This window comes from Mytilus galloprovincialis, chromosome 7 (genome assembly GCF_965363235.1).
Source record: "Mytilus galloprovincialis chromosome 7, xbMytGall1.hap1.1, whole genome shotgun sequence".
NCBI classification, from domain to species: domain Eukaryota; kingdom Metazoa; phylum Mollusca; class Bivalvia; order Mytilida; family Mytilidae; genus Mytilus; species Mytilus galloprovincialis.
In genome coordinates this window covers 5,809,222-5,825,582 of record NC_134844.1, presented here as the reverse complement: position 1 = coordinate 5,825,582, position 16,361 = coordinate 5,809,222, and the positions used below count along the sequence as shown (strand labels likewise).

General features: G+C 32.4%; 1 protein-coding gene across 11 annotated transcripts in view; it reads left to right on the top strand.

The window, feature by feature from the left end:
• Positions 1-16,361, top strand: part of LOC143082183 (uncharacterized) — a 76,658-nt gene that overhangs the window by 18,555 nt on the left and 41,742 nt on the right. For all 11 annotated transcript variants that reach the window (XM_076257767.1, XM_076257762.1, XM_076257758.1 and 8 more), the window contains 5 exons: positions 8,386-8,418; positions 9,880-9,974; positions 10,655-10,736; positions 12,502-12,591; positions 13,621-13,747. In XM_076257767.1, the coding sequence (XP_076113882.1) occupies positions 8,386-8,418; positions 9,880-9,974; positions 10,655-10,736; positions 12,502-12,591; positions 13,621-13,747 (427 nt within the window). The remainder of the gene's footprint in view (positions 1-8,385; positions 8,419-9,879; positions 9,975-10,654; positions 10,737-12,501; positions 12,592-13,620; positions 13,748-16,361) is intronic.

The following is a 16,361-nucleotide window of genomic DNA, read 5'->3' as shown; positions in this document are numbered from 1 at the left end:
TGGAATACTATTATAGATAGCGATCAACTGTAAACAGCAATAATGTTCAGCAAAGTAAGATCTACAAATAAGTCAACATGACCTAAATGGTCAATTGACCCCTTAAGGAGTTATTGCCCTTTATAGTCAATTTTTAACAATTTTCATTAATTTGGTAAATTTATGTAAATTTTTACCAAATATAGTTCTCTGTTACTAATGGGCAAAGTTCATTATAGATATAATTGTAAGAAGCAAAATCGTTCAGTAAAGTAAGAACTTCAAACACATCACCATCACCAAAATACAATTTTGTCATGAATCCATTTGTGTCCTTTGTTTAATATGCACATAGACCAAGGTGAGCGACACAGGCTCTTTAGAGCCTCTAGTTTCTTTTCCTTTTCATCTCAAGTTTTATTATAAGTCTTGTAACAAAAATCTTCTGTAAATTATCAATTGCTTACTTGTAAATATTTCTTTCTGCTCAAATAATCACAAATCCTTGACTAACTTTTTTCGTATACAATGCTTTTTGCCAAATCACATTTTCAAAGCAAAATATCAAATAAAAAAATTTTGAGATCCTAGATTCTTAGTATTGTCAACTATATAAAAAAAGCACAACTTGTTATTATAAATGTGTATTATATTGCAAAGCCACTCCTTGTGCTTCTATTTTGACTTTGTTAAAATACACTATCAAGGAACTTCAACTTATTTTCAATAACATTTAAAAGGTATTTTTATGATTATTTAAGAACAGGAACATCACATTTGGTTTAAGTTCGACTAAAGCTAGCTCTTAAGAACTAAATTCCTTTCCTTTACTATCTATAAAAATGTAAATAAAGGGATGTGATATGATTGTCAATGAGACAACTATACCAGAGACCAAATGACACAGAAGTTAACAACTATAGGTCACCTTTCAGCCAGTCAGTAGAATAACAAAAGATAAGTATAAGAAGTGCAATACAAACCAAATTTAAATGTAATATGGTTTTCATTATAGTGCAAATTGCCTGTGCACATTTCGTGCTTGATTTAAGACGCAGGGTACAAAGATTGTCCTACATATTATGTCTTAAGATGGGTCAAGATAGGTACCAGTATTTTCTGAGATAAATTAAGTTAGGAACATGTTTTTATTAGAAGGAAAAAACTATTTTATTCAAAAATTGTTAAAAAATTAGCATGAGGTAAACATAATATCAATCAATCCTATTTTCATCTGATTTTATAAACATGTATTTTACACTTTTTGAAATATTGTATAATTGACTTTGATATAAAGTTTCTGTCCCTGCACATGTTAATTTCTACAGTTGTATTTGGTAAAAGGGAAGGATTTTGGGAAAGGTCACTATTTCTGGCAGTTTTCATTTTTTACAAAAGATATATTTTCCTACATATATATAGCAAATACTACACAGTTATATAAACATTTTGTTTGCCACCAGTACATCACCTATGAGATATGTGGATTATAAGTCTGTCAGAAACACATCAATTCTGAGAAACCATTTGACATCATATTGTCATATATGTCATATTCAACCAACCTTGCAATATTGTCAGTTTGATTTTAAAATTTTTACTGGAGTTATGGGACTTGGACTATGTTTTTTTCTTGATTTTGTAAGAAATTGAATGACACTTTGAATGCAATTCCTATAATTCTGTTTACTGAAATTCTCATACTTCAGATTGTTTGCCAACGTGTTTAGTTGACAATGATGTACATGTTCCAACATTTTTACAGGAATTATGTATTTTTGTGTATATTGTCACAATAACACCTTGTGAATACAACAACTAGAAAGATCTTATACTTTTTATAGGATTGTTGGCCATCATCTAACCAACCAAATTAAACTGTTTGTTTGATTCAACCATTTTTATGGGAATCACAATATTTGTAGTTGACATAATTTGATAATTAATTTTTTCATTACCAAATATATTTGTATGAGTTGTTGATTTCCCTATTTTGTAGAGTATTGTGAACAATGACAACTTATAAATGCAACTCCCCTAACATCAATTGACAGAAATCTCTTATACAACATACTATTGTGTGCCATCATGTGTAATTGACCATATTTACCTCAAGCTAGAGATATATAACATTTTTGTCGAGAAAAACATGACCTTATACAATGTCTAAATATAAGTAAAGTAAACAATATTGACAGGATGTAGGATCATGAGTTCCATTTACTACATATATAGCAATATACATTTATTTAAGTTTTTATTTTTCAAAAACAAAATCAATGTAAGTAACAATAAAAAGAAAGAGACAATATGGTTGTATTTTGTCTGTGGTCCTTCAACAAACCATTATCAGGATTTTGTGTTTCTGTTATACATAGTTAACGTGAAAATGTTAGGTCATATTAACTTGAAACTTAGTATAAATGAACAAATGTTCATTATGATGTAAGATTTTAAGAAGTAAGTCAAATAAGTTGTTTTCTTATATAAATCTCTTTAGAATCCAGAAAATGTGACATCATTTAGCATTTGAATTCCTTTTTCCTTCCATGCAATCCATAAAGTCTTGTTTATGTCCATTGTCATCACCTGTGGTGTTTTAATTCCCACTGATTTTAGTTCTAGAATTGTTAGTACTGAACCTCCTGAAGTAAGGATATGCAGAACACTAACAAACACATCAGAAATTATAAGGTTATTTGACTCTGTAGTTAAAATTTCAATAGGGGAAAATGGCTGATCTTCAGAATTGATAAAAGTGTTCCCGCAGTATTTCCACATAATAGTTCCATTGATGTCAATACGGACCACGCTTCCAAAAGTCTTGTCTTTCCAAAAATTATCAGTAGTATCTAGATAACAAATAGTCCCATCGTCTAAAGTTGTACAGCATCTAACCCTGTCTCTTGTCAGTAATTGTCGACCTTGATTTTCATAAACCTGAGTAATTTTCCCATCAATGTCAAGTGTCATTAGGACTGGTTGGTCGTCAGATCTTTCTGTTTCAGTTAGATCCATTCCTACAATAATTTCTTTACGTCTGGATACATGAATGGTGCTAACTTTGTTTGGAGCAAAGTCTTTCAATATTTTGATTTTGTCCTTTTGAGTTAAACACAAAATTTGTGTAGAACTTGTGAAATAGATTTTGTTTCTATTTAAACATCTTATTTCACCTATTTCACCTTCAATTGTATATGAATTTACTGTATTAATGGCATCTTTTATTTCCAGTTGTTGTATGCATTGGTCATTATCTATTATCCACAGCTTACCATCCTCATCACTCGTTATGCTGGCTATGAAAGGAGTAGAGGTTTTGTACGTGCCACTCTTCTCAAATTTGATGTCTTTAACAATTGATTTAGCCTTTGGAATGCCTACCTGTAGTTTTTTGAAAATTGAAAATGTATTGTTGAATTTTTTTATACCACTTTGGAGATTGCTTGTGCCATCAATAAACTTTTCAGTATCTTTTGTTTCAAAACTTTCCTCAATCTTTTGAAGTTCCTTAATAAGATTTTCATCCTCCTCTTTAGTTTCTTGCAGTAAGCTTAACTTTTCCAATACTTTGTCCAGTTGGTTTTCTACTTTGTGACGGAATCCCTGTACTTCTGTAAGTTTCCTTTCACAGATAGTTTCAATTTCTCCCATGTCATGTTTGTGATGAGTTTTTGATATACAAATTGGACAAACGAGTTGTTCACATGTTAAGCAGTACATACAGGAATATTGTTTCGAATGGTCTCTACATTGGACTGGTTTGAATTTAGCTTTATGTGAGTGAATGTCCTTTAAGGCCACAACATCGTGTAAATTGGCGTTCTTGAACTTAGCATGTCCTTTGACTTTACATGTTTGACATAAGTAAAGATCACAGTCTATACACTTGACTTTAACTTTTGTGTCTTTTTCACATAATCCACAAACTATAATGTCCTGGGATCTTTTAACAGAAGCAGAATAAGCCATTATTTCTCTCTTGTAACAAATAATTTTACCTGAACTTTGTAATATGATACAACTTCCTTGTCACGAGAGTGCTTGACCTATTATTTTCAATGATAACTACATAAAATTTAAACTTTAGGATTTAATATTCAATGCCTTATTGAAAGGAACAATGTCTTTAAAGGGGTAATTACAGGGATTTCTAATAAAGTCTATATTAACCAGTAATAGTTTAATTTTGGCAGCTTGTGTAAATAACATTCATGCATAAATAAATAAATAAATGTAATGAATATAGACATAAAGATATTTTTATAATACAATACAGAATACACACATAAATATATATTGTTTATACATATATATCTATAATCCTGTTAGTAAGAGCACATCAATAATTTTTAGACAATTATTTACCTGAATAATTTCAGTCATGTAAAAAATGGTTTTTAAATTATATCTTAAGCAAACCAATAGGTTGCATTTCTGTAAATATTGACAATGCAATTTCCCATAGGAACTCCTTTTATGGCTAAAACTACCACTTTACTATGAAGTTTTGAAACAAATCTTATCCTACAATTGAAAGTTCATATGCACCACAATTTTTTTCAAAGGTCAAATATAGGGCTGTGCGGCATATTTTCAACGTTTATATGCCCTAAACTTCTCAGAGTTTAAACTAACACTAATTTTTGTCGAGCCTGCAACTTTTGTTGCAGAAAGCTCGACATAGGGATAGTGATCCGGCGGCGGCAGCGGCGTTGTTTAACTTCTTAAAAGGCTTATTTTTAGCTCACCTGGCCCGAAGGGCCAAGTGAGCTTTTCTCATCACTTGGCGTCCGTCGTCCGTCGTCGTCCGTCGTCGTTAACTTTTACAAAAATCTTCTCCTCTGAAACTACTGGGCCAAATCAAACCAAACTTGGCCACAATCATCATTGGGGTATCTAGTTTAAAAAATGTGTGGCGTGACCCGGTCAACCGACCAAGATGGCCGCCACGGCTAAAAATAGAACATAGGGGTAAAATGCAGTTTTTGGCTTATAACTCAAAAACCAAAGCATTTAGAGCAAATCTGACATGGGGTAAAAATGTTTATCAGGTCAAGATCTATCTGCCCTGAAATTTTCAGATGAATCGGATAATCGGTTGTTGGGTTGCTGCCCCTGAATTGGTAATTTTGAGGAAATTTTGCTGTTTTTGGTTATTATCTTGAATATTATTATAGATAGAGATAAACTGTTAACAGCAAAAATGTTCAGCAAAGTAAGATCTACAAATAAGTCAACATGACCAAAATGGTCAGTTGACCCGTTTAGGAGTTATTGCCCTTTAGAGTCAATTTTTAACCATTTTTCGTTAATTAAAGTAATCTTTTACAAAAATCTTCTCCTCTGAAACTACTGGGCCAAATTAATCCAAACTTGGCCACAATCATCTTTGGGGTATCTAGTTTAAAAAATGTGTGGCGTGACCTGGTCAACCAACCAAGATGGCCGCCACGGCTAAAAATAGAACATAGGGGTAAAATGCAGTTTTTGGCTTATAACTCAAAAACCAAAGCATTTTGAGGAAATCTGACGGGATAAAAATGTTTATCAGGTCAAGATCTATCTGCCCTGAAATTTTCAGATGAATCAGTCAATCGGTTGTTGGGTTGCTGCCCCTGAATTGGTAATTTTGAGGAAATTTTGCTGTTTTTGGTTATTATCTTGAATATTATTATAGATAGAGATAAATTGTTAACAGCAATAATGTTCAGCAAAGTAAGATCTACAAATAAGTCAACATGACCAAAATGGTCAGTTGACCCGTTTAGGAGTTATTGCCCTTTATAGTCAATTTTAACCATTTTTCATAAATTAAATTAATCTTTTACAAAAATCTTCTCCTCTGAAACTACTGGGCCAAATTAATCCAAACTTGGCCACAATCATCTTTGGGGTATCTAATTTAAAAAATGTGTGGCATGACCTGGTCAACCAACCAAGATGGCCGCCACCGCTAAAAATAGAACATAGGGGTAAAATGCAGTTTTTGGCTTATAACTCAAAAACCAAAGCATGTTGAGGAAATCTGACATGGGATAAAAATGTTTATCAGGTCAAGATCTATCTGCCCTGAAATTTTCAGATGAATCGGTCAATCGGTTGTTGGGTTGCTGCCCCTGAATTGGTAATTTTGAGGAAATTTTTCTGTTTTTGGTTATTATCTTGAATATTATTATAGATAGAGATAAATTGTAAACAGCAATAATGTTCAGCAAAGTAAGATCTACAAATAAGTCAACATGACCAAAATGGTCAGTTGACCCCTTTAGGAGTTATTGCCCTTTATAGTCAATCTTTAACCATTTTTCATAAATCTAAGTAATCTTTTACAAAATCTCCACTGAAACTACTAGGCCACAATCATCTTTGGGGTATCTAGTTTGAAAAATGTGTCCGATGACCTGGCCATTCAACCAAGATGGCCGCCACGGCTAAAAATAGAACATAGGGGTAAAATGCAGTTTTTGGCTTATAACTATGAATTCAAAGCATCTAGAGCAAATCTGACAAGAAGAAAAATTGTTAATCAAGTCAATATCTATCTGCCCTGAATTTTTCAGATGAATTGGACAACTGGTTGTTGGGTTGCTGCCCTCCAATTGGTAATTTTAAAGAAATTTTGCCGTTTTTGGTTATCTTGAATACTATTATAGATAGCGATAAACTGTAAACAGCAATAATGTTCAGCAAAGTAAGATCTACAAATAAGTCAACATGACCTAAATGGTCAATTGACCCCTTAAGGAGTTATTGCCCTTTATAGTCAATTTTTAACAATTTTCATTAATTTGGTAAATATATGTAAATTTTTACCAAATATAGTTCTCTGTTACTAATGGGCAAAGTTCATTATAGATATAATTGTAAGAAGCAAAATCGTTCAGTAAAGTAAGAACTTCAAACACATCACCATCACCAAAATACAATTTTGTCATGAATCCATTTGTGTCCTTTGTTTAATATGCACATAGACCAAGGTGAGCGACACAGGCTCTTTAGAGCCTCTAGTTTAAGTTAAGTTTTTAAGTTTTGGTCTTTTTATCTAATATTATATGCCAAAGGTCACCTATATTTGGTGTGTGGAAAAATATTATGATCTATATGTCAGTCCCACAGGTTTTATTTGACCATGACCTCAATTGCATGGTTCATTGCACAGTGTTAAGTTTTTGTGTTTTGGTCTATTTTTCTTAAACTATAAGTAATAGGTCAACTATATTTGTTGTATAGAAGCTTTGTTAGCTGTACATGTCTGCCTGGCATGGTTCATCTGACCTTGACCTAATTTTCATGGTTCATTGGTCTTTGTTTAGCTATCTTGGTTAATGTAAGTTTATGTGACAGTAAAGCTTTATACTTAGGACTATCAACATAATATCAATGATTAGTAAAGAAGGCGAGACATTTCAGTGTGTGCACTCTTGTCTTAACTACCCCTACCTCGAATGAAAGGTTACCACAGATTTCAATGTAAACAATATGCACATGTAAATTTACTGGTAACATTCCCAAGTTATGTCTATGTGAGATGGAACACAGAGAGCATAACTGGGAACCAGTATGTAAACAAAATTAATTTTCTATGAATATTCAAGATCTCCCCAAAAGAGGCGTGTTTTGAGAAACAGCTGTATTTACAAAGTGCAACCAATAGCTACCAATTGACTAAAACTTTTGAATTGTTCTTCAAGCGTGGCACTGTTGTGGGGATGGGAATGGTCTCCATCTGTCTGTCCTTCTGTTTCTGTTATGTTTTTACCCTCTTACAGATACCTCTGTTATTTGAAAGTATGATATGCCTTCATTTGTAGTTAAAGATATTATATAGTCATTGGTTTTAACCATTTATACAGGAGTTGTTGTAACTGAACTATTTCATGAAGTATTGTGACAATTTGTGACCTTTTAAATTTTCCTCCTCAAAGACTTTTTGACAGAAAGCTTTTCTACTATTGTTTTCCATCATAATTAGATTATCCTACTACAATAACAACTCATCTGAGACCATTTGACAGAAAGCTCTTATACTTTCTACTATGGTTTTCCATAATGAGTAGACTATCTTACCAAAATGACACATTGTGCCACATAATTTTTTCCTCATGTGAAATAATGGACTTAATATTAGGTACCAAATACGGCCTTTGCCACACCTCCTCTTTTTAAACATAAATTTTTGAAGGTAGTTGATCATACAACTTTCTCATTTTGAACTTTACTGACAAAATTTTATTAGAAATTGAAATGATAAAAATGGTAACTTGCTGTTGATTTCTTGATTCCTCTATGTTTAGAAAACATATTCCAATCAAGTGTATATTACATGGGTTTGTTTCATTGTTATGTTTTCTGCAATATATTGTGTGAAATATTTCTTAACTTCTACTGATTTCTTTATTTTAGACAACCAGAGATGGAAGAAGCCTTTATGCCTATGTAAGTTATCTTTAAAGATTTTATATCCACAGCAACACTGCATTTTATGTTACTGTCTTTCAATTTTAGCAATTTAGTTGTACACATGTAAATTGTTAAGTGATTTAAAATGTATCATTAATTCTCTATTGTAAAAAAAATTCAGTTGTTTTTGCATGTGGAAAATGAATAAAAGCAGCTTTTGGGCATATATCATTGAGACAACAACTTAACAACAAAAATAATCACAAGACATCAATGTTTATTAAATGGCTCAGCTAGGAATAAATTGAAGTCTATAAAAAAATTAATTGTACCCTTTTTGTCGAGCCTGCAACTTTTGTTGCAGAAAGCTCGACATAGGGATAGTGATCCGGCGGCGGTGGCGGCGGCTACGGCGGCGGCGTTAGCTCACTTCTTAAAAGCTTTATATTTTAGAAGGTGAAAGACCTGGATGCTTCATACTTTGTGTATAGATGCCTCATGTTACGAAGTTTCCGTCAGTCACATGTCCAATGTCCTTGACCTCATTTTCATGGTTCAGTGACCACTTGAAAAAAAAGTTCAAATTTTTTGTAATGTTGAATTCTCTCTTATAATAAGTAATAGGATAACTATATTTGATATGTGCGTACCTTGCAAGGTCCTCGTGTCTGTCAGACAGTTTTCACTTGACCTCGACCTCATTTCATGGATCAGTGAACAAGGTTAAGTTTTGGTGGTCAAGTCCATATCTCAGATACTATAAGCAATAGGGCTAGTATATTCGGTGTATGGAAGGACTGTAAGGTGTACATGTCCAACTGGCAGGTGTCATCTGACCTTGACCTCATTTTCATGGTTCAGTGGTTATAGTTAAATTTTTGTGTTTTGGTCTGTTTTTCTCATACCATATGCAATAGGTCTACTATATTTGTTGTATGGAATGATTGTTAAGTGTACATGTCTAGCGGGCAGATGTCATGTGACCTTGACCTCATTTTCATGGTTCAGTGGTCAAAGTTAAGTTTTTGAGTTTTGGTCTTTTTATCTAATGCTATATGCCATAGGTCAACTATATTTGGTGTATGGAAATATTTTATGATCTTTATGTCAGTCGCACAGGTTTTATTTGACCCTGACCTCATTTTCACGGTTCATGGCACAGTGTTAAGTTTTTGTGTTTTGGTCTATTTTTCTTAAACTATAAGTAATGTGTCAACTATATATGTTGTATAGAAGCATTGTTAGCTGTACCTGTCTGCCTAGCATGGTTCATCTGACCTGGACCTCTTTTTCAAGGTTCATTGGTCTTTGTTTAGTTATCTTGGTTAATGTTAAGTTTATGTGACAGTTGTAATAAAGCTTAGCTTTATACTTAGGACTATCAACATAATATCAATGATTAGTATAGAAGGCGAGACATTTCAGCGTGTGCACTCTTGTTTGAATTTATACAGATTATCAGTACATGTCTTTTTTGAAACCATATTAATCTTTCAGAAAGTAGATGATTTAGTAGACAGTCGTGTTCTTTGTGCCCTAGTGAACTCTTTTGTACCAAACACCTTCACATCCGACCTCCTACTGAATGATAGGTTTGTATATATATATGTCAGATTGCACCTCACTCCCTCCAATTGTCCTAAGGATTAGGTGATTGAGGCCTTTTTACTATAGTCATATTTAAATTACCACCCAAACTGTCAAACTATTTGCAAGTCAAATACCAGCAATCATAGTACTGATAACAATTTTCAGAATTTATTTATGGTGGTTGTCTCAAGTATATTCATTCTATTCACCTTTTTGACTCTTCTTAGCATGATTTGAAAAATAAATAAAATGTGTAAAGATATGAAAATAAAACAGGCTATATTAAGTTTCAAACATGTGTTTAAGAATTCTGAAAGTGATAATTGATTCTTACAACTTTTAAAGCATTGTCCATGACACATGTACTTATGCCATGTAGCCACTGTTTGCTTTAAAACAGTCTTTGTAGTTGCCTCATAAAAAATTATTTATTGTATTCTAGGGCTTCATTTATTTTCTGGATACAAATTTACTATGATTTAGAACTAAATGTATTTCATGGATACTTGGTTTCATGGGTTAAAACCTTTTGCATTCAAGCCTACAGGAAGTTTGTATTTCTTTGAAACTTAAAATTCATCACTAATTTATACCCATGAAATAGAAGAATAGATCTCCACACTAATAATATTGAATCAACAGTATTATATGTTAATGTTTGATTTGATGTTTATAATTTTAGATGGACAATCAACCTGGCGCTGAAGGCTGCTGAGAGGATGTTTTATGCTGATACTCCATTTAATTCTGAAGACTTAGTAGAGGTATTTATAACCAAGTTAACCCACAATCTTCTTATCAAGTTAACTAAGCCATTGAGGACCTAATGGGGAATGTATGTGCTCATCATAATTTAAAAATAGATTGTATAAAAGTGGTATTACTATTAAAGGCAACTTATACACTGCAGTATAACTTTATGTCTGAATGAAAGGAGAAATTGGGTATAAATCTGAGAAACATGCACAGCAACCCACACAAATAACCAAAAGACATCTTGGGGGTAAATTTAACATTTCGTACAGTGATTGTCATGTGAGGATTAAAATGTAACAAGAAACCAAAGGGAGACAATCAAAATTTATAAGTACATGTAACAGAAAAAAAACCAACATGGCCAAAAGACAATTATGAAATGATAATTACCAGTCCACTAGACTCTTCATTGACAACTTATAATTAAGTAACATGATACACATCAAAAGAAGGGATGAACTCAGGTGTACTGATAGGGATAATCATGCTTTTTTAAAATATTTTTAAAAGATTGACCTAATTTTCTGTAAAAAAAAATCCTTTTTGTGTAATAAATAAACTCATCATAGATACCAGTACTAAATTTCGTATATACGCCAGAAGGGCTTTTCTTCTACAAAAGACTCAACAGTGACGCTCGAATCCAAAAAAGTTTAAAAGGGCCAAGTATTATACCCAAAACATATACAATACAAATTGGTTCTTATATATTCTAGATAAAACTGTCAAATTGTTGAAATAATTTCTTTGTTTGAGAAATATATGATCTAGCAAAAATAAATGAATGAAAAAGTAACTTAAAGAAATAAATTTTATAAATTACATATCGGGAACTGATTAAGTAATATAAATTTTACCGTTCATCGCTACATGTGACGAATAACGGGGCTATTTAAATCAATTTACCGTTACAAAAAAAAATATATTAAAAAAAGAAACAAGTATTTACTCTTGATCTTCTTTAAACTACTGATACATTCTGATTTAGACATACCTGTGAAAATGCAACATCACTTCTTTTTGTTTTATTTTTAGTCATAAAACGGTGTGACAATTTTGTTTCAAACCAGGAAGTTATTTCATAGAAAAACAATGCATAAGTTAATGGAGAAAATATGAAAAATTTCCGGAAACAATACTTAAAAGTCATTTATTGCTAGATGATATATATATATACATATAAAGTATTTTTTTTATATATATTTAAACAAATAAGTCTCACTGATATTTACTTGTTTATTATTTCACTGCTGATAATTTTATGATTTAGCTGTTAGATTATAAAACTAATGTTGATATATAATTATGATGCTTACCAGAAAACAACCCTGGATTTCTGGTATTAACAAACAGGGACACTTCACTTGAATGCTGAACTAGTGATGTATATTGTTAACAGTAGAAAGTGCAATTTGTTGTTATAAAAATAAAAACAAATTGGTTCTTATTGAGAAGCCAAGCAAAGAAAATCTATAAAATCCTTTACAAGAAATAGTCACATGACATTGTCAATATAATATTTGATCCAGTGATAGGCTTTGAACATGTAAATCTTTGGTTGGTTCAGGTAAAGGGTGAACTTGCAGGGATTAGCATTATACAAAAAATTAGGAATCTTCCTTGGGGAAAATTATACAAGGGTCTGATATGGTAAAACTTAAAGATAAGAAGAGATTTTATCAAAACTAAATGGAAAACACACTTCCACATGTACTGTTTCTTTTGACAGGGATGTATGATGATTTAAAGATAATAATTTTTTTTTTCTTTCAGTCTGACCCCCAGTCTGTTTGTGCCTATTTCTGCTTTTTCTTTATGATGGGATATAAGTTTAGGCAAAGTCAAGCAGTTCTTAGTAGATTTGTAAGTATTAATGAAATAAAACATCATAAAATGCCCATTGGTTGTGTATATGTTTGTATAATTTATGTATTTTACAGTAAGATTGTCTGGCATTGTATGACAATATTTGTCGTTGCCAGCTACAATTTATAATTTGTTGATATTTTCCCTATTACTAGCAGCTGTTTTTGTAATTGAACAAATGTAGTGTGATCAACATCTAGTGGAATTTTACGCTAATCCAATCTGGGGCTGAAGTCACTTTAAGATGAAAAACAGCAATAAAAGCTCTAGATCTGTTCCTGTTGTGTGTACGTACATGACGTTGCTGTTTTGTGTCATGAATTGATACAGTATATCTTTCTTTTTCCACTAGAAAGCAGTAACAGAAATTATATAATTGAAACTAGATTTGCATAATTTATTTTATGTCATTATTTGCATTTCAATGTTCATTTTGATATTTTAGCTTCAACAATTATTTATCATATTGAATAGGCTGTAAAAGTATGCTTGCAGTTTTATACATTTCATTGGGAAATTTACCCAATATGACTGAGATTAAATTTAAAAAAGACAAAAATGTAAGTAAAAAAAAACAACATCAAAACCTTCTGATGCTGCATCAAAGGCTGTTGGTCAGAGGAAAAAAAATGGAGGCACCCTATGAGAGCGTCTTTCAAAATGAATCTGCCAATGTTTGTCATTACAATTGTTATTATGTCATATGAATGAGTAATATAATATGTGGGGTACTGTGGATACATTATTTTTGGCTGTTAACCAATTTTCATGGATTTCCTATGTAAAGGTGAACCAAGAAATTGAATGTTTACCGAATGACACATTTCCTATAGGCCTGTATGCAAATGTCAGCAAAACCACGAATTTAAATATCCACAAACATGTAAGTTTTCCTTAATCAACAAAAATTGGTACCAACGAAATTAGGTGAATCTACAGTATGTCATTAACACAATGTACCATGTATAAGAATTTTATTATTATTTTTGTGTCAATTTTAATTCTTAATTTTTTTATTTCTTTAAGGATTTTATGAATCGTTTAATCAGAGAATGTAATCACCAGCTGGACAAGATGCCAGCAATGATTTCTAACATGCAGGAATTACAGAGAAGGAAAGATTTAAAACAGGAGATAGAACAACATAAACTAGGTTTGTCTTAAAACAGGAAATAGAACAACATAAACTAGGTTTGTCTTAAAACAGGAGATAGAACAACATAAACTAGGTTTGTCTTAAAACAGGAGATAGAACAACATAAACTAGGTTTGTCTTAAAACAGGAAATAGAACAACATAAACTAGGTTTGTCTTAAAACAGGAAATAGAACAACATAAACTAGGTTTTGTTTGTATCTGTAGTATTTTCTCACATAATTGCACTGAAATTGAGAATGGAAATGTATATATAATTAGTCATTGACATTTAAACTATTATAAAAATGATTTTATTATGCAGTTAAGCTGCATTATGCGAGCACCCTAGATTTGTGTTCTACCCAATAAATCCTGAAATACTTGCCATTGTTATTATCTAGCTTGCTACTATGTTATATATAACTAATTGAACACTTTGGTAATACTTTTTATTCTGGATTACAAAAAAAATGACCAGAAAAACCTTAAATGATCGTCGATTTATCCAAAAGTTTTAAAGTTACACATAGGAAGTAGTGCTTATTAAGATTCCTTGTGTAGTTCATTATGACTTGTGCTTTTAGCTAAGATGTCAAAGAACAAATGTATGAAATATTTAATCGCCGAAAATCTCTTAAGACAAGTAGTTTAGATTTCCCAAATGACAAAAGTCGTAGGAATATTGTTTGTCATCAATACGTAGTACAACTACGTCAGGAGTCTATTATATAATAAGTTCAACTGTTCATGCTGTTGGCGGCAATTTCAAATTAGAAAAAGAAATTTTCGTAGCTTTTCAATTTGGAGACAGGTGTGCAAATTAGAGTGGTCCGAGGTCCGCGACCTTCCACTTTTACAAGCGGAATTTCGACTAGGATAGTTGGTTTCTAGCTACGCCCGACGTAGTTACCTTCCATTTGAAAGAAAATAAGAAATTACTTTGAAAACCTTTTCATCATGTTCACCAAAGTCTCCAATTAAACGAGCTAAAAACTTATTTTTATCATTATTATTCATGACGGCGATGTTCATTTTGTTCAATCGCTAGCGTTATGCAGAAAATCGCCGACAAATATTGTATAAATTCGAGTAAAATCGTACCTGATTGACAAAAACAACATTGTAAACACATAACAATGGCGGCCGTGAAGACAAAATTTTACAAAATCGGATTCGATTCCGGAAGCGGATAAGAGTAATTCCGGGTTTGGCGATGTTGTACAAAATAAATCCAAGCAGGTGAAAAAAATACATCTATGATGGTAAATGAATATAAACACTAGTATTGTAAACTAAAAGATATATGTAAAAGAAAGCAGAAAAATATTTTATTCAGAAACTCAAAATTACTTTTTGACAAATTTTAATTTAAAAATCCAATACAACGTGACAGCTGGAAACAGTATATCTAACAATATACATGTTCATGGTCACAGTCTAAATTTTCTTTATAAATGATAAATGATGATAATGCATGTGAGATGCTTTTAAAGTGTAAACATATTACTGCAATTTCGAGGGGTTATTTGTTTTTTCTCAATTCTGAAGGGTCAATTAAAGTAGCTGAAAGTTTCTTTCTTTATTTTCACAAATAATGCACCTATATTATATATACCTTAATGTAAGTAAATCATATGATATATAGGTGGCATTCTTTGGGCCACTCTACCCCTTCCTGTTTGATAACTTGGAAACGGGCGAGCTCCCCACCCCTACACCATATGAGGGGCAGATCCAGGATTTTAGGTTAGGAGGGGCGCAAACGAGCAGAGCGAGGTTAAAAAAAAAATTGAGGTAAAATTATCGGAATATTCTTTATTAAGCTGAGAACAACCCATGCTTTGCAAATTTAAGGGGGGGTGCAAGCTCGCAACCCTCCCCGTCTGAATTTGCCCCTGCATATATTCAAGTATAGGACAATATAAATAAAAAATGAAATATAGGGGGAGTCCCTGGAGTTACCCCACCCCCTCCTGTTTGAGAACTTGGAAACGGTCGAGATCCACACCCCTTAACCATATATATTCATGTTTGTGACAATATGAAAAAGCAAATGAAATATAGGAAGAGTCGCTAGGGGTCACCCCACCCCTCCTGTTTTAGAATTTCAAAATGGTCGAGATCACCACCCCTAAACCATATATATTCATGTATGGGACAATATAACAAATCAGATGAAATATAGGAGGAGTCCCTTGGGTCTCCCCACCCCCTCCTGTTTGAGAATTTGAAACCCACTGAGATCGCCACCCCTTAACCATATATATTCATGTACAGGACCAATAACAATTCAAATAAAAGATAGGGGAGTCCCTGAGGTCACTGTTCACCCTCCTGTTTGAGAACTTGGAAATGGTCAAGACCCTTACCCCTTAACCATACATACTCATGTATGGGACAATATAACAAATCAAATGAAATATAGGGGACATCCTTGTGGTCATCCCAACCCTCCTGTTTGAGAACTTGAAAACGGTCGAGATCCCCACACCAAAACAATATATAATCATGTATGGGTCAATATAACTAATTAAATGAAATATAGGGGAGTCCCTGGGGTCACCCTACCCCTCCTGTTTGAGAACTTGGAAACCAATGAGATCCCCACCCCAAAACCATATATATTCATG